The following is a 19,755-nucleotide window of genomic DNA, read 5'->3' as shown; positions in this document are numbered from 1 at the left end:
GTCCGGCTATTGTCAGCACTACATTATAGTGTGTGTCGGCTGTGGTGGGTAAAGACACCACTTCTCAGTGTTGTGTTAGCAGCTGGTTACACTGCTTCCATAAAACATGAATGAGAACCACACCAACCGCAGCTTTCACAGGGCAGAATGAAGGATGACCACAGTCTTACTAATATAATAGCATTGTAATTTACGGGTCAGCATTTTTTTAATGATAAAGTCAAAACCATTGTATTTTCAAATGAAATAGTTTGAAATTCTAACTGTCACTAAAAGTAGATATATACCCATTGCAGCAAAAATGTGTGCCTTGTATGCACAGAAAGTGGAGGCAAATTATTTTTACTGCATGGGGTGTAAAAGTTGAGTTTTGTCCATGCTGAGTAGCAGCAGCAGCAGCAGCATGTAGTTACTCTGTACTGCCAGTGTCTGATGGTCTTTAGTCAGTCAACAAGAAAAGTCCCGTCTTTGCTGTGTGTGAGCCTTCACACCTACTTTATGTTTCATGTGCTGCTGGTGCAGTAGGTCCTGTCACATTGGCACAGGAAGTATGATCAGGGGAAATATCGATGGCTGTTTCTTTGGTAATAAAACTTATTGGGCAAGTTTTGTGTAGTTGGCGCAGTAGGTCCTGTCACATTGGCACAGGAAGTATGATCAGGGGAAATATCGATGGCTGTTTCTTTGGTAATAAAACTTATTGGGCAAGTTTTGTGTAGGTGGTGCAGTAGTCCCTGTCACATTGGCACAGGAAGTATGATCAGAGGAAATATTGATGGCTGTTTCTTTGGTAATAAAACTTATTGGGCAAGTTTTGTGTAGGTGGTGCAGTAGTCCCTGTCACATTGGCACAGGAAGTATGATCAGGGGAAATATTGATGGCTGTTTCTTTGTTAATAAAACTTATTGGGCAAGTTTTGTGTAGGTGGTGCAGTAGTCCCTGTCACATTGGCACAGGAAGTATGATCAGAGGAAATATTGATGGCTGTTTCTTTGGTAATAAAACTTATTGGGCAAGTTTTGTGTAGGTGGTGCAGTAGTCCCTGTCACATTGGCACAGGAAGTATGATCAGGGGAAATATTGATGGCTGTTTTTTTGTTAATAAAACTTATTGGGCAAGTTTTGTGTAGGTGGTGCAGTAGTCCCTGTCACATTGGCACAGGAAGTATGATCAGAGGAAATATTGATGGCTGTTTCTTTGGTAATAAAACTTATTGGGCAAGTTTTGTGTAGGTGGTGCAGTAGTCCCTGTCACATTGGCACAGGAAGTATGATCAGGGGAAATATTGATGGCTGTTTCTTTGTTAATAAAACTTATTGGGCAAGTTTTGTGTAGGTGGTGCAGTAGTCCCTGTCACATTGGCACAGGAAGTATGATCAGGGGAAATATTGATGGCTGCTTCTTTGGTTATAAAACTTATTGGGCAAGTTTTGTGTAGGTGGTGCAGTAGTCCCTGTCACATTGGCACAGGAAGTAGGATCAGGGGAATTATTGATGGCTGTTTCTGTGGTTATAAAACTTATTGGGCAAAGTTTTGTGTAGTTTGTGCAGTAGTCCCTGTCACATTGGCACAGGAAGTATGATCAGAGGAAATATCGATGGCTGTTTCTTTGGTAATAAAACTTATTGGGCAAGTTTTGTGTAGGTGGTGCAGTAGTCCCTGTCACATTGGCACAGGAAGTATGATCAGGGGAAATATCGATGGCTGTTTCTTTGGTAATAAAACTTATTGGGCAAGTTTTGTGTAGGTGGTGCAGTAGTCCCTGTCACATTGGCACAGGAAGTATGATCAGAGGAAATATCGATGGCTGTTTCTTTGGTAATAAAACTTATTGGGCATGCTTTGTGTAGTTGCTTTATACGTGAGAGTGTTCATCATGGGATTTGTCTGCCCCCACTTTCTACAGGTACATGGTATAGCTGAGTTACTGATACACAACACACTCCATGATGTACATGTGATCCATGTGGGAGTTATTTGTGATATGTAGGCATGGGGTATGGCTTGATATAGCTGTGACATATGCATGAATGGCTGGTTTCAGTGTTGAAGCCCATTACACTACTGACTGAGCTAAAGCCAGTGTTGGAGGTAAGCCTTCAGTCGGCTGACTGTGTGCAGGGCGGGAGGGCGGGCCCAGGTACTTGACCAGACAGAAGGTCCAGGTATCGCTGGTAAGCTAAGTTACCCTCATCAGGTTGCACCTATCTTTAGACAGGCTTTGCAGTGGTGGTTGACATGACAGCACAGATCATCTCCAGATATCATTCATGGAGGTCCAGCAACATGTAGTCCATGGGCATGCCACACAGGCCTCGATATAAGGCTAGTGTGCCACCAGGACCCTGTCACATGGGCACACATGCCTCATTATAAAGCTTGTGTGCCACCAGGACCATGTCATATGGGAACTCATGCCTCTTACTAACTCTAGTGTGGGACCAAGGTTGTGACACGGGCACACATGCTTCTCTATGATGTGAGTTTGGGCCCTACCACATAGTGACACATGCCTCTTTATAACCCTAGTGAGTTTGGGCCCTACCACATAGTGACACATGCCTCTTTATAACCCTAGTGAGTTTGGGCCCTACCACATAGTGACACATGCCTCTTTATAACCCTAGTGAGTTTGGACCCTACCACATAGTGGCACATGCCTCTTTATAACCCTAGTGAGTTTGGACCCTACCACATAGTGACACATGCCTCTTTATAACCCTAGTGAGTTTGGGCCCTACCACATAGTGACACATGCCTCTTTATAACCCTAGTGAGTTTGGGCCCTACCACATAGTGGCACATGCCTCTTATAACCCTAGTGAGTTTGGACCCTACCACATAGTGACACATGCCTCTTTATAACCCTAGTGAGTTTGGGCCCTACCACATAGTGACACATGTCTCTTTATAACCCTAGTGAGTTTGGACCCTACCACATAGTGGCACATGCCTCTTTATAACCCTAGTGAGTTTGGACCCTACCACATAGTGACACATGCCTCTTTATAACCCTAGTGAGTTTGGGCCCTACCACATAGTGGCACATGCCTCTTTATAACCCTAGTGAGTTTGGGCCCTACCACATAGTGGCACATGCCTCTTTATAACCCTAGTGAGTTTGGGCCCTACCACATAGTGACACATGCCTCTTTATAACCCTAGTGAGTTTGGGCCCTACCACATCGTGACACATGCCTCTTTATAACCCTAGTGAGTTTGGGCCCTACCACATAGTGACACATGCCTCTTTATAACCCTAGTGAGTTTGGGCCCTACCACATAGTGGCACATGCCTCTTTATAACCCTAGTGAGTTTGGACCCTACCACATAGTGGCACATGCCACTTTATAACCCTAGTGAGTTTGGGCCCTACCACATAGTGACACATGCCTCTTTATAACCCTAGTGAGTTTGGGCCCTACCACATAGTGGCACATGCCTCTTTATAACCCTAGTGAGTTTGGGCCCTACCACATAGTGGCACATGCCTCTTTATAACCCTAGTGAGTTTGGGCCCTACCACATAGTGGCACATGCCTCTTTATAACCCTAGTGAGTTTGGGCCCTACCACATAGTGGCACATGCCTCTTTATAACCCTAGTGAGTTTGGGCCCTACCACATAGTGGCACATGCCTCTTTATAACCCTAGTGAGTTTGGGCCCTACCACATAGTGGCACATGCCTCTTTATAACCCTAGTGAGTTTGGGCCCTACCACATAGTGGCACATGCCTCTTTATAACCCTAGTGAGTTTGGGCTCTACCACATAGTGGCACATGCCTCTTTATAACCCTAGTGAGTTTGGGCCCTACCACATAGTGACACATGCCTCTTTATAACCCTAGTGAGTTTGGGCCCTACCACATAGTGGCACATGCCTCTTTATAACCCTAGTGAGTTTGGGCCCTACCACATAGTGACACATGCCTCTTTATAACACTAGTGAGTTTGGGCCCTACCACATAGTGACACATGCCTCTTTATAACCCTAGTGAGTTTGGGCCCTACCACATAGTGACACATGCCTCTTTATAACCCTAGTGAGTTTGGGCCCTACCACATAGTGGCACATGCCTCTTTATAACCCTAGTGAGTTTGGGCCCTACCACATAGTGACACATGCCTCTTTATAACCCTAGTGAGTTTGGGCCCTACCACATAGTGGCACATGCCTCTTTATAACCCTAGTGAGTTTGGGCCCTACCACATAGTGGCACATGCCTCTTTATAACCCTAGTGAGTTTGGGCCCTACCACATAGTGGCACATGCCTCTTTATAACCCTAGTGAGTTTGGGCCCTACCACATAGTGGCACATGCCTCTTTATAACCCTAGTGAGTTTGGACCCTACCACATAGTGGCACATGCCTCTTTATAACCCTAGTGAGTTTGGACCCTACCACATAGTGGCACATGCCTCTTTATAACACTATTGTGTTTGGGGCCCTAGCTACCACATAGCAACACATGCCTCTTTATAACCCTAGTGAGTTTGGACCCTACCACATAGTGGCACATGCCTCTTTATAACCCTAGTGAGTTTGAGCCCTACCACATCGTGACACATGCCTCTTTATAACCCTAGTGAGTTTGGGCCCTACCACATAGTGACACATGCCTCTTTATAACCCTAGTGAGTTTGGGCCCTACCACATAGTGGCACATGCCTCTTTATAACCCTAGTGAGTTTGGGCCCTACCACATAGTGACACATGCCTCTTTATAACCGACCGCCTCCGTGGTCTTGTGGTAGAGCGTCCGCCCGGAGAGCGGAAGGTCCAGGGTTCGATCCCGGGCCGCGTCATACAAAAAGACGTTAAAAGATTGTACTTGTTGTTGCCCTGTCTGGCGCTCGGCATTAAGGGGCTAAAACAAGGACTGGTCGGCTCGGAGTCAGTATACTGTGTCTGAGTGGGGTATTCATGTTAAACTGCGGCATGGTATCTCAGTGAGCTAGCACTATAAATCGGCATCAGTCCGGACTAGTACAAGCAGCCACACACACACATACACGTGCATGCACGTCGCTATATAAGTGCAATAATCTTGGACGCGACGTTAAACCCAATTTCACCTCACCTCACCTCTTTATAACCCTAGTGAGTTTGGGCCCTACCACATAGTGACACATGCCTCTTTATAACACTATTGTGTTTGGGGCCCTAGCTACCACATAGCAACACATGCCTCTTTTTAAAGCCAGCGTTTTTTAGACCATGGCACTAGCCTCAGTCTAATGCTGGTGTGTTTTGGGCCTTATACATCCTGGTTGAAGTGAACAAAACTTTTCAAATGTGTGAAGTAATGTTTGTGGAGAAATCATCACAAGGTGGTGATCAAATGTTGAGAATGATATAAGGACGACATGTAGGTCCAATGGCATCTGCTCCAACAGAGACAGCAGTCAACTTGTTGCTTCCAGTATTGGCATCTTTCTTAGGCACTGTCTCTCTCAATCATAGTTCTGCATAAATTACACCACTGGATATCCATCCCAAAATATACTGGGTCTTGCTCTAGTGAGTGTTTGAATATACGCAACACTGTTTAGTGTCATTTTGGCAATTACAGTTAGGAGATCAACCTTAAATCCTCTTCCACAGAAATTGGCAAACAGTAGCGGCCATTTTGAGTCAAAGTCGAACTTGGGCTTTTATTTTGTCCAATCACAACAGAGTGGAGGAAAAGGCGAGTGTTTGCGCTACTTGGGGTGTATTTGAGGAGGATTTCAAGGCGGATGCAGTGGGGCCAACTGGAGGGAACGAGGCTGCGGAAGTGGAGGTGTAGACGTGATATTACCCTGAGATGAAACACACTAGCCCCTAGTACAGCTAGCCGCTTTGAAAAATGGCCCATGTGACTTTGAAAAACGTTACCCTCTATTTGTTCATCGAACTGGTCATAATATTTGAACAGTTTGCCGAGAAAGAATGTTTTCCAAAATGTCAAAGACAAATTTAGCCCTGTAATGGAGCAAGTTAAAAGACATTTTAGCCTGGGCCTTAGCTTTGAAATATTGAAGGCTCGGTGGAGATATTGAAATGCTGCTGGTCGACCAGGTTAACATGGCTCTTGTATATCATAGGGCCCTCACAGGCCTGCAGCATGGGCCAGGGTTGGGCTGTGTGGGGGTGGGAGCAAATTGTTTTTGTCATTTACACGGTGGCTCTGTCGCTGTAATCTGAGACGAAAGATTGTTTTAGTTCTTTCCTGGAGAAATTGTGGCATCAATAATTAAGGGACACTACATTTTTTTTTTGTATTTTCCATTAATTCTGATTCATTTAAAAAAAAAAAATTTGAGCTGGTCCACTGTATGTTGAATGTGGAATATTGTGCTTAAGGCCTCATGGCGGGATACTTTGCAAAACTACTCTGTACACAAGTGGATGTTGGGGTGGGTGATGGAGTGGTTGTCGTGACTACAGACATGGGCCTGATGGACAGGGTATGACCAGAAATCATGTACAGTTTATTTATTACATTACCTTGACAGGGACGTGAGGGCCAGCACCACCACCAGTCTGCCAGGGCTGCCAGGGCTGCCAAGACTAGCAGAGCAAGCAGTACTTTTGTTGTTTTTTCCTACACAAGGCAGAACATTGTCTTCCATGATTACAAGTTTGGGAGAAGTAATTGTGGCTTCTTGCTGGACTGATTACAGTAGGCAAAAAGTTGCATGGAAGTAATCTCTGATTTGCTCTGAACTGGGAGAAAAGTGTCTTTTCTGTGGATGATACTAGCAGATTTCTTTGGTTTTAACTTGTCTGTGTCGGTTGAAAAATAAGTGATTAATGTTAACAATTGGGTTTGACTGCTAGTTCAGGAGACAAGTCGACTCGTCAGGGATTTCACCAACAGCCAGCAAACCTGCAGTTGAGCAAGTTTGTGTGAAATTACCATCCCTTGTGAGTTTATAACTTTATGATATAGAACTCTGTCACTGTAATGTCTTCGCCAAGCAGGAAAAAATACTACAATTTTGCATCACAGATTAAGTTATGAAAAATCAAAGTGAAAAATTGATTGATTGTTTGGGATTTGAAAAGAAATATCTTTTAAAACACATGTTTATAGTATGTAAATTGCATCACACGTGAGAGATAAAATTGCAGTGAAATATGATGAGGAATTTCAACAATTCAATTTAATGGTTTCTCCCATGACCTTTTGTTGGGCTTCTGTTATAACAAGAATGAACTGTATTGGCGATTAGTAGAGGTCAACTGACTGTTGACTTGAAAGGTCAAGCCTGTGACTTTTTAGCTCCACTTATTCATAACACATGCCAGATTCTGTCACCTTCACCATATGACAATATTGTATGAAATATGGAGTGATGATACTCGCTATTTCCCTTCTTAATGTTAGGCTAGTCCAGTGGTTAAGGCAATCACTCATCCACTGAAACCCAGGTTTGATTCCCCAAATGGATAAAATATGTGAAGCTAATTTTGGTTTCCCTGTGTCGATTGCTGTATGTCAGTTTAAAAGTGCTATGTTAAATATATTTAATAAAGGACTTGATATTTAAAGTTGTTAAAGGGTGAATGAGCATAATTCAGCCAGTGTTATAAATATTTTGTATTTCCATTTGCAGTAGATAAGACCAACACTTGTATCAGGACTTGCCACTAGACTGTTTCCTTTATTGTAGAGATGTGTGTCATGAATCACATGGCCAGTGCACACTCATAGTGCATGAGTTATATCCTAATACAACACTGTAGGTATTATATCTTTTAACCATTAACACACATAGAGCTGCTTTGGAGTCGGTAACTTTCTGTGTGGAATGGCAATTACTAGATCATTGCCCTCACTGTATCAATGGGTAGTTAGTTATTACTGCAGAGTGCATCCTTTTGATGGTGCAGGGAGCTTACAATACAATTTACAGGGTATGTGTAAATCGTGATACCACACACAGCGCTATGTTGAGTTCCGTATTGAGGTGTTGGAGGAACCAGTGCCTGACAGTGTGTGGAGCTTGCAGATGGCGTAACCTGTTGATATGTTTTGTTCCATCTCCGACACTGTGTACTTAGTACGGGATCAAACCTATAGATGTATCTTTCTGCTCTTGACTTGGACATTCACAATTTCTCCTTCAAAATATACTATCTTCCTGCTGCCTTTCTGCCTATGTTGACAGTGAGACTCCCCTACATTGCTTATTGTTGTTCAAGCGACAACGAGTCGAAAAGACCTTTGTTGCCGGCGCAGCCTCTTTTCATATGAGTGTGAAAGCAAAGACTCTCACCTAAATAGCTTGAGTGAGTCCGCTCTATGCATAAGGCGCCAATGTCACCCTCTTTTTTCTCTCCTAACATTGTTGTTGCTTGTAGTATAGAGTGAGCTAACCTTCCAAGGTTAGAAGTTGGCCTCCATTTGGTTGGGACAGGCCTAGCTTACTTTGTCAAAGTGATATTAACAGGGTCCCTTACATATAGAAGCATATGAATTGACTGCAAGGTTGTCGCGGGTCATAAACTAATGTCCCAGTTGACAAAATGATGTGAGCATTCATAGAGAATATTTAAACTATATTGCACACCTATGTAGAACCATAGACTGTTGAATATACTCAAACAGTACTCTGTTCAAACTGTACTTTATCATTGCCCGGAACAGAATATGTATGTTCAGTAGCACATGACAGAAAGCAAACAGACCCTTCTCAAAGTGTATAGATCAATTTGAAATGATTTTCAACTTCAGTTTTGTGTGTGATTTTGTTTTGTCAGTCAGGAAATGTAGTTACAGCACTATGCTAAGGTTAACATGATTATACACCAGGCAGTTGATATGTTCCAGAGTGGGAAATAATTCCTGGTGAATATCTGGATAATCTGATTATGTAATTGATGTATTACCTTTTAGAGAGAGCCGTGGAACTGATAGATGCTTACAGATGCACATATTGCTGAATTCACATTGAGTTTTCTCTCTGACTTTACATGTTTGACTCACTCACTTTACATGCTTGACTCACTCACTTTACATGCTTGACTCACTCTCTTTACATGCTTGACTCACTCTACATGCCTGACTCACTCACTTTACATGTTTGCCTTACTCACTGTACATGCTTGACTCACTTTACATGTTTGACTCACTCACTCTACAGGCTTGACTCACTTTACATGCTTGACTCACTGACTTTACATGTTTGACTCACTCATTGTACATGCTTGACTCACTCACTGAACATGCTTGACTCACTCACTTTACATGCGTGACCCAATCACTTAACATGCTTGACTCACTCACTTTACATGCTTGACTCACTCACTCTACATGCTTGACACACTCACTCTACATGCTTGACACACTCACTTTACATATTTGACACACTCACTTTACATATTTGACTCACTCACTTTACATGTTTGACTCACTCACTTTACATGCTTGATGCACTCACTTTACATATTTGACTCATTCACTCTACAGGCTTGACTCACTTAAAATGCTTGACTCACTTTACATGCTTGACTCACTTTACATGCTTGACTCACTTTGCATGCTTGACTCACTCACTTTACATGCTTGACTCACTCACTGTACATGCTTGACTCACTCACTTTACATGCGTGACCCAATCACTTAACATGCTTGACTCACTCACTTTACATGCTTGACACACTCACTTTACATATTTGACACACTCACTTTACATGTTTGACTCACTCACTTTACATGCTTGACGCACTCACTTTACATATTTGACTCACTCACTTTACATATTTGACTCACTCACTTAACATGTTTGTCTCACTCACTTTACATGCTTGACACTCACTCTACATATTTTTACCCACTCACTTTACATATTTGACTCACTCACTTTACATGCTTGACACTCACTCTACATATTTTACCCACTCACTTTACATGTTTGTCTCACTCACTTTACATGCTTGACACTCACTCTACATATTTTACCCACTCACTTTACATATTTGACTCACTCACTTTACATGTTTGACTCACTCACTTTACATGTTTGTCTCACTCACTTTACATGCTTGACCCAATCACATTACATGCTTGACTCACTCACTTTACATGCTTGACTCACTCACTCTACATGCTAGACACACTCACTTTACATGCTTGACACACTCCCTTTACATGTTTGTCTCACTCACTTTACATGCTTGACACACTCACTTTACATGTTTGACTCACTCACTTTAGTGTTTTCTTGATAGACATGTTAGAAGAATAATCTGTTTGAAGATTTATTTGAATATTAGTCATGCTCAAACCAGAATCATACAAGATAGTATTGATTATGTTGCTATATATCAGAGCTCCAGATAAGCTGCGTATCTGCGTAAAATACGCATCAGAAATGCAGAAATATGCAGTAAAATAAAATCCAAGCGTATCAAATACGCAACGAACATTACAGATAAGCTACAAAAATAAAACTTGTGCGTATCACCAAAATATTGTGAAGTATTGATTAGCAAATCGGCAACTTATTTTGAAATTATAAACGGGCATTCCGTCCACTCCATGATGACAGTTACGTCACAATCATTTGCCATCACACTTTCTTGTGGGAGTATCATGGTATTTTTGAGTCCTATAAAGCTCTCGAACCCACACAACACCAGTTTGCAGGGACTAGATGAATAGTGTTTTTAAATATTTAAGTTCATTACCCACATGTGTAAAAACTAGTGGGTAACAGAAATTTGAATACCCAGATAGAATTACTGATACCCAATGATTTTAAAATGCATGGGTAAAATACCTACAACACCAAAAGCTTATCTGGAGCTCTGTATATGTAATCACAGTAATCTAGTTTTGACTTATTAATAGTCAGTTTATGTTGCTTAGTCCCTTTGATCTGAATTTTGGTTGGGATTTTACTGTAATTGTCAACTTGAGGGTTATCTACGTTATTAAATCATCAGTGAAAATTGTCCATGTTCTCTTTCACGATCACCATATTACACTAATTACATCTATAGTATAACATCCAGAGCTGATCTAGGAAAACGGGCATATTGTCTCAGAACATTCAGCCTCTTCAGTCATTAGTATGTGGTGGATTCTGCTTGTTGTGATTAGTGACCATCTGCTGTAGGATCAACACTGGTGTAAGCAATTCACATGGACCTGATGTATGAATGCGTCCGTGGCAAGCTTGTCCGCCCAGGGCCCCGCTCCACTAAGCAATCTTAGAGCTATTATTGTTGTGAGTCTATGTTAAAGTTGGGAAGTGATGATCATCTTAGCTCTTAGATCTTTTCGAGGATCAAAATGTGACAATCCTGTAAGGCCAGTATTTGGCCATCACATGTGTCCGTGACAAGCCCGTAAGGCCAGTATTTGGCCATCACGTGTGTCCGTGACAAGCGTGTAAGGTCTGTATTTGGCCATCACATGTGTCCATGACAAGTCTGTAAGGCCAGTATTTGGCCATCACATGTGTCCATGACAAGTCTGTAAGGCCAGTATTTGGCCATCACATGTGTCCGTGACAAGCCCGTAAGGCCAGTATTTGGCCATCACATGTGTCCATGACAAGTCTGTAAGGCCAGTATTTGGCCATCACATGTGTCCATGACAAGTCTGTAAGGCCAGTATTTGGCCATCACGTGTGTCCATGACAAGTCTGTAAGGCCAGTATTTGGCCATCACATGTGTCCATGACAAGTCTGTAAGGCCAGTATTTGGCCATCACATGTGTCCATAACAAGTCTGTAAGGCCAGTATTTGGCCATCACATGTGTCCATGACAAGTCTGTAAGGCCAGTATTTGGCCATCACATGTGTCCATAACAAGTCTGTAAGGCCAGTATTGGGCCGACATGTGAAATAACCTGTAGATGACAAGGGGAGGTGGGTGGGGGATGTATGTAATTATATTGACTAATGCTGGGACTGCAGTCAACTAACAATCACAAGGTCTAGACGGAGACTCACTGAGGCTCCAGGTCAACTTCAAGTCCTCGGCATAGGCAGTTTTATAATATGTTTCTACAGCCCACGACCCCCTTGTTCAAACCCCGTCATGGCTGGCCTTTGTTTAGATGTTGTGGAGCCTGTCTAAGGAGTGTCTCTGTCGGAGACTTAATTTGCTTGCTGGCCTGCCCATCGGGGCCATATCAGATGAACTGGACTGTAGGTCATGGTGGTGGAGGCATACAGAATATAACGGGGGATGTGTTGCCTTTGCTAGAGAATGTTCAGGAGATTCCTCTTTTTTGAATTCTCAAAATGTGGTTCTTTTTAGAATATATCTTATTTTACATTCATGTTAAAGGTGACAGAATTACTTTGAGGCATTATACCATGTGGTTGGCCAATCATGACATTGTGAAATGGGTCACAAATTAACGATATATCATGAATATGACGACACTTGGCCCCACATACCTGTGTCATAAGTGGTCCCCAGTGATGACACATGGCCCCACATACCTGTGTCATAAGTGGTTACCAGTGATGACACATGGCCCCACATACCTGTGTCATAAGTGGTCCCCAGTGATGACACATGGCCCCACATACCTGTGTCATAAGTGGTCCCCAGTGATGACACATGACCCCACATACCTGTGTCATAAGTGGTTCCCAGTGACGACATGGCCTAACATGCCTGTGTCATAAGTGGTCCCCAGTGATGACACATGGCCCCACATACCTGTGTCATAAGTGGTCCCCAGTGACGACACATGGCCTAACATGCCTGTGTCATAAGTGGTCCCCAGTGACGATACATGGCCCAACATACCTGTGTCATAAGTGGTCCCCAGTGACGACACGTGGACCCACATGCCTGTGTCATAAGTGGTCCCCAGCGACGACACATGGCCCCTCATGCCTGTGTTTGCCGCAGGCCATATAGACCTGCCTGAGACAGTGTTCTGTGTACAGTGGGAATCCACACTATGTGCATTGCCGGGTCTCGTTATTATACACATCATTAACTGCACAATGGCTTTCACCTTTACAATATGGCGCTACAGCGGTATATATTTTATTTCTTATCAATGCAAGGATAGGGTCGGCCTAGACACTAATCCTAGCCCTCCAAGTAACCTACCGATTATGTGGAAATAATTCATTGTTTGGTTGAAAAAGTTACGTGTTTAATAACACAGCCGTGTTTGAACTGTAGTCACGGTAGTTAGCATGAATGAAATTATGGAAGGTATACACTAGGCGGAGATGTGATTTGTGTGATGCTCTGTCCTACAGATGGAATGTAAGTATCTGGTAGAAACAACAAACATGTGGACCTACTGGTGAGGCAGAGTTTAAGAATCATTCAGATATGCCCCTGTTCAAATAAACAATTAAACGTTGACCATGCACGAGATGAAGGAAATCACCCACTCTCTAATGAGAGAATCAACAATATGAAAGTGAGGTGTGAAAAACAGTGTGGTAATGTTTAAACCTGAGATTTGGGACAACCAAAGAACTCTTCCTAGAAAAAGCGTTGTAAGTTTGTCGTGAGTTTAATTGTGAGTTTTAACATTGGATCGGCAAAAGGTTGAAAATAGCACACATACTGGGGCCCTTGCTCTCAGCCTGCTGGAGAATACACAGATCTGTGGCTCCCCGGGCCGATCCACTCCAACCTCCGAGAGGGCGGATAGGTCGCAGGCCTCGACAATCACACCTCCCAAACCACCAGTATTCACTTCAAATTCATACCGGACCTATTATTCAAGATCCACCAAATCATATATTTATGATATACAAGGAAAATATTTGAAGGAGATATAGACTTTGTGGTTTGGCTGGCAGCTGTTAAGTTGGCCCTCCTGCACATTCCTCAAATAGACCCGGCTTGAGGTATACATTCATCATGGGGTGCTCCTTGCGATGGGCAGGGAGTGATAAGCGTTGTGGCTTTTAGGAGTAGAGCTAGCATTGAGGTTCCCTGTCTCAAATTCACTGATAGCGCTAGACCCTATTGCAGACTGGTGCCTCGCTGTCGCGTAGCTATCACTCTTCTCTTCCCTTATGTCGCCCTCTTATAGCGTGCAAGCTGGGACACACTCCTCTCACTCATTATAACACAAGCTGTTATATTTTCATTAACATGATCAGAACTTTTGTAGTATTGAAGAATGTGGATTAAGTTAAATGTGTGTTATTTTTATTATGTGAAAAATACTTTATTGACAGAGTTATTGCACATTGAAGATGTTGCTTGTTTAACTTGAGTGTTCAAACTGTGTGTACCAAGAAAATGATTCATACATTGTCTGTTTGTTGGAGAATTTCTGAGCCTGTGTCTTCTGTTCCTCACAAGAATGTGTGATTACTAGGTGTTACGATCTCATCCAGGAAATGTTGTAACTTTCAACTTTGAAACTAGGACTTGAATACCTTGGCTTGAACTAGCTGGATCCTTGATCTGTGATGGCCGGGCAGGTTGAACAGTTTCCACACGCATCTCACAGGACAATAGCACAACGATTTGGATACAGTTAGGAAAATTATGTAGCAAATAAAATAGTTTATAAACTTGTTGTTTTTCCGTGTTATTGTTTTGGCAAGAAAAAGCAAAAATTTGATGTAGAATAAATTTGTAAAAGTTGACAAAAGTGTGGAAGGCAATACCACCTGGGGGTGGGATGGGGGAAGTCTTCAGTCCGTGTGGACTGGTCCCTGTATCTCATGTGGGAGTGATGTCCAGCGTGCATGTTGTTGGGCTCTTTGGTCAGTATGTAGGTATGCTACTGTCAGTCGTTCAAACGTCGTCTTGTGTGGTAGTGTTAGGCTCTTCTCCTACTTCTCATGGTGTATCTCTGTTCACTTTTCTGTTGTATCTCTATTCACTTTTCTGTTGTATCTCTATTCACTTTTGTATCTCTATTCACTTTTCTGTTGTATCTCTATTCACTTTTCTGTTGTTTAACTATTCACTTTCCGGTTGTATCTCTATTCACTTTTCTGTTGTATCTCTATTCACTTTTCTGTTGTATCTCTATTCACTTTACTGTTGTTTCTCTATTCACTTTCCTGTTGTTTCTCTATTCACTTTTCTGTTGTATCTCTGTTCACTTTCCTGTTGTTTCTCTATTCACTATCCTGTTGTTTCTCTATTCACTTTCCTGTTGTTTCTCTGTTCACTTTCCTGTTGTATCTCTGTTCACTTTTCTGTTGTTTCTCTGTTCACTTTCTGTTGTATCTCTATTCACTTTTGTATCTCTATTCACTTTCCTGTTGTTTCTCTATTCACTTTTCTGTTGTATCTCTATTCACTTTCTGTTGTTTCTCTATTCACTTTCCTGTTTCTCTATTCACTTTTCTGTTGTGTCTCTATTCACTTTCCTGTTCTGTCTCTATTCACTTTCCTGTTCTGTCTCTATTCACTTTTCTGTTGTGTCTCTATTCACTTTCCTGTTGTGTCTCTATTCACTTTCCTGATGTATCTCTATTCACTTTATGTGAAGCTGAATTCAGGTGTGTCCCTGCTGTGATATAAACTGGAATATTGCTAAAAACAGCATAATAATCTACCCATTCTCATGCTTGTTTTCTAACTCTCTCTCTCTCACTCACTCCGTCACTCACTCACTCACTCCACCACTCACTCACTCACCAGTGTGTATCCCTATCCACTTTGTGGCTGTATCAGTATTGTCCACCATGTTGTATGTTATGTTATCACACAGTTCTAGTCTTATTATCCATAGCCACATGCTGTAGCCTTTATTCATCTTGACTTGTACTGACTGTGCTCTTCTGTGTATTTCAGACAGCGTGAATGCCATGAGCGGCCCTCACTGGTGCAACATCGCCTACTGGGAGCAGCGGCAACGCGTTGGCCGACTCTTCACAGTATTCGAACCCAGCATTAGCATCTTCCAAGTTCTGCCACACGGAGACGGCATGTGTCTGGAGATACTACAACAGGACTCGAACTTAGAATCTGTGCGACGGACTCGAGAGAAGATAGGATTTGGTATTATCCTCAGTCAGGAGGGGGACGGTGTGTGGGTGTATAACCGCTCCCTCTTTCCGATCTTCGTCAACTCTCCAACGCTGGAACTTCCCAATTCTCGGATGTTAGTGGTTCGGAAAGTCATGCCAGGATATTCAATCAAAATGTTCGACTATGAGGAGGCGGAGGCGTTGGAACGAACTCGTGACCCCCTGCAGTACGATGGGCCGTATGACCCAAGCTCAATTCGGATCAGTTTTGCCAAGGGATGGGGCCCGTGTTACTCCCGCCAGTTTGTGACTTCATGTCCATGTTGGGTGGAAATACTTTTAAACATTAACAGGTGATAGTGGCTAGGATTGGGACCGAAAGGTCTTGGAATTGCGTCACAACTCTGGGCATTCAAACTAAAAGTGTCCCCCTCCCCTCCACCCAGGGGTGAAGAAGCACCTGCTCCAGGGGAGGCTTGTGATGATTGTGCATGGGATGAGGCTTGCGTGGGCCTCGGCTTTCAGTCCTCCTCACCAGGAGGACCTGATACCTCATCTGGTCCTAACTGACCCTCCATGGCCCAGGTCCTCCAAGCTGCGTCCCATAGCATGATACCAAAATGGCGGCCCCACTTGGGGTCTTCGGAAAGAAACGGGTCTAACGTACTGCTTACTGGATTATTGTTAGCATTTCAGTGTGGCCCTGTCCTTGGACAGGGTCAGAAGTGGAAAATTGGGATTTGCCCACGATTTAAGTATCCGAAAAAAAACCTGCATAAAATGATGGTGCAGAGGTGGGCGTGGATCAGGCCGATGACGCCAGCCTCATTTCCATACAAAGTGCCTTCTTTGTCAATGTCAAGGTCACGTACATCTCGCTATGCAGAAAACAAGTCAACTGGCCGTGTTATAAATCGTGAATATTTCCCATCATGCAATAACAGATGCCCAGGCGGAAGCAGGAAAAGAAAATACTAGTTACCTCCCTTGAATACTGAACTACCTACATACATACCTATATGAAATATGTATATATGCAGAAATCAAATTAACTGGGCCTGAAGTGGTCCAAGAAATGGTACGTGAACGGAGGGCAAAAACAAATGAGCCCAGTTATAAATATTTTATATAAGCATACCATGTGCCTGTGTATACGTGTCTCTGTACATACGGTCCAGACATTTTTATCATGTAATTTATGACATCAGAAGTGCAATGCATTTGGCACTTTTTATCCTGTTGAAATACAAAATAGATATGGAATTGTGGGAATGTTGTGCCAAGACCAATGGTGTGCAATTCTTTGTCAACACGAGTTGTGTAATTCAATTATGCCCTCTTCAGCTCTACTACACTTCCAAGGGAAGTTTTATGTTTGAAGGTTGCCATGGTAACGGAATGTTTTTGTTGCCATGGGAACGCTACCTGAGACAATGTGCAAGTATTTTTAACTCTCACAAGCAGCCGATTCAAGACTTGGTAAGGTTTTAACATCAGGCTTTGTTTTGTTTTGACATTTGTTTTACATGTGTTGTGTTAAGAGTTTTAGATGCTACCCATTTGACAGGTCCATTTTCAAAAGTTATTGGGAAAAACTGACTTCAAGTCATTGTTGTCATGAATGTGCTTGAAGATTAGAATTTCCCGATGGAGTTTCAAGGAGTTTTACTACAAAAGACTGCAGTGTTAATGATAATATTTCCTCTGTAGTCTTGACTCGGCTGTTTGTTGACGTTTTAGCAGCATTTTAATATGAATCTACCTCATTAGCTGGCGTCAATGTTCTGTTACTGCTATGTTATATGTTTGTTACCTCACACACACGGCAGGCCCCCGAGGGGTGGGGCAGCCACATTCTGCCTATCACCCAAGGGCACCAGCATGGGTGGGCTGTAAGAGAAATTGTGGCTGAAGGTGTCCAAATTTGAAATGATTTGATAAAACTGTTTGAATGAATTTTAAATTTTGAAAATTGTTTTTTTTTGTACATTGTACAAAGCAACTGTTATGAGTTCGATGTTGTTGGTGCACGGTGTGTGCATGGTGAAATGGACTGCCTCCTTCACACAGACTGGCTGCACAGCACTGCTACCTCCAGGCTGGCCTCATGGTAACTACGGCAAATGCTGGAACGTTTCATATTTAGAAATATAGAATGTATGAGGACTCCATATTCCTTAACACATAAAGTAATGCTGAAATCAAATGATACGCACAGAAGGTTTCATAATAGGAATTAAAAGGATCTAATACCTCTTAGTGATAGCTATAAGAAAATGTTTTAGTATTGTTAATGATGAATAGGGAAAGCTTAGAGGATCCTGGCTGGTTGGGGACTGGCCACTGACGTTGGTGTGGATACCTGGCTGTGTTAACCTCATCGTCAGAGGATGCTTCTGGACAGGATACAGGACAGTTAACCCTGTTCAGGAGGGTCAGTGACTGACATGGGGCCAGGAGGGCAGGCAGGACTCACCTGCCAGTTGTCTTCCAGCATAAGGGAGGAAGGGAGGGAGCCGGTGTATGGGGACAGCGAGAGGGGGATGATGTGATGGCGACGGGTGGGGGAACACTTGACGATGGGTGCCTTGGTGACTTGACTTGATCATAGGTGCCTTGGTGACTAGGTGCCTTGATGACGGAGGATGGTGGTGACATGAGGACGGGTGACAAGGGTTGGGCAGGAGAAGCAAGGGTGACAGTTTTATGTGGAGGTATATAGACCTCTGTCCCCGTGTCTCCAGGGAGGGGAGGGGAGGGGTAGATGCTTAGGAGCAGGTTTATCAGTGCAGATCAAGAATTTATATTTATATACAATATGATATAACTATTTTGGTCATCGAGGATATTGCGCTACACTAGATCGAGCTGAATGTCCAGTGGATGTGATGATGAATTTAATTCAGTTTATTCTGGTGTAAGATGAATGTTTGCTGTAGTTGTGTCCTAAGAAGGCCGTTCATAATGAGATCAGTCTGAAGCAGTTTGAAGTCTAACACAGCAGATTATGAGCCAGGTTGTATCTTCTCCCCAAGATGACAGATTTTCAGAATAATTAAGCAGTGATGGTAACACAGCGAGATGTCGGCCATGCTCCAGCCAGCCACTTGAGCAAATCTATATCTGCTATCTGCATATTGGGACATGATCAGGTGAAACTCGCAACTTAAAGTGACATTGGATAGCAGGGATCGTGAAACCTAAATGCAAATAGGACAATATGAGAAGGTGACTGAGCAGGAATAGATGTCTCCTGCAGTTTATGAGGGCTCTTGATCTACAGGGATTAAGAGGACCTGCGCCAGGCTGACTAGATTCTTGCAAAAAGACACACAAACATGTAGTTGGTCAATGTAGGTGGATATTTTATACAGCTTTGTTTGCATTATCTCTTGAAAAATATTTACATGTTGAAATCACATTATTTGAAATACATAGGTATGAGTAACGGGAGGGTCATTTGGTCTTGATTGTTTCACTATTTGACTAGCTGAATGGCATCAGTTTCCACTCTTCTATAGGTCCGACATGAAAGTACTGAACATTGGATGGCCTCATTTATCATTCAGATGTTTCAAGGGACAAGTCTGTGTTAAAAATTTAATATCTGGGATTGTTGAGTTCATGTGTACCATGATGTTTGTTTTTGAATTGAAAGAAGAGTAGTTCATGGAGGTTTAATGTTGTCCTCTAGAATTGTTCTGCAAGTTTTGGGGTTGAATACAGATGTACTCTGAGAATTGAGATCATACAGGTGGGTCAGTAGTAGGTTCCTGAATACACCTGAGTGCACCACAGTTAGATTCACCAGACAGTATGAAGGGA

The 19,755-nt window shown here is 42.8% G+C and overlaps 1 protein-coding gene across 1 annotated transcript in view; it reads left to right on the top strand.

The window, feature by feature from the left end:
* LOC124115124 (mothers against decapentaplegic homolog 6-like) overlaps window positions 1-19,243 on the top strand; it is a 38,963-nt gene extending 19,720 nt beyond the window's left edge. The window contains exon 4 of the mRNA XM_046475952.2: window positions 15,755-19,243. Within this exon, the coding sequence (XP_046331908.1) occupies window positions 15,755-16,287 (533 nt within the window). The 3' untranslated portion in view covers window positions 16,288-19,243. The remainder of the gene's footprint in view (window positions 1-15,754) is intronic.
* The last annotated feature ends 512 nt before the right edge of the window (window positions 19,244-19,755 follow it).

The sequence above is a fragment of the Haliotis rufescens genome, unplaced genomic scaffold, assembly GCF_023055435.1.
Source record: "Haliotis rufescens isolate VD_foot unplaced genomic scaffold, xgHalRufe1.0.p SCAF_14, whole genome shotgun sequence".
Classification (NCBI taxonomy): domain Eukaryota; kingdom Metazoa; phylum Mollusca; class Gastropoda; order Lepetellida; family Haliotidae; genus Haliotis; species Haliotis rufescens.
Note: the sequence above shows the minus strand (reverse complement) of the source record. Positions and strands in the feature narration are given on the sequence as shown.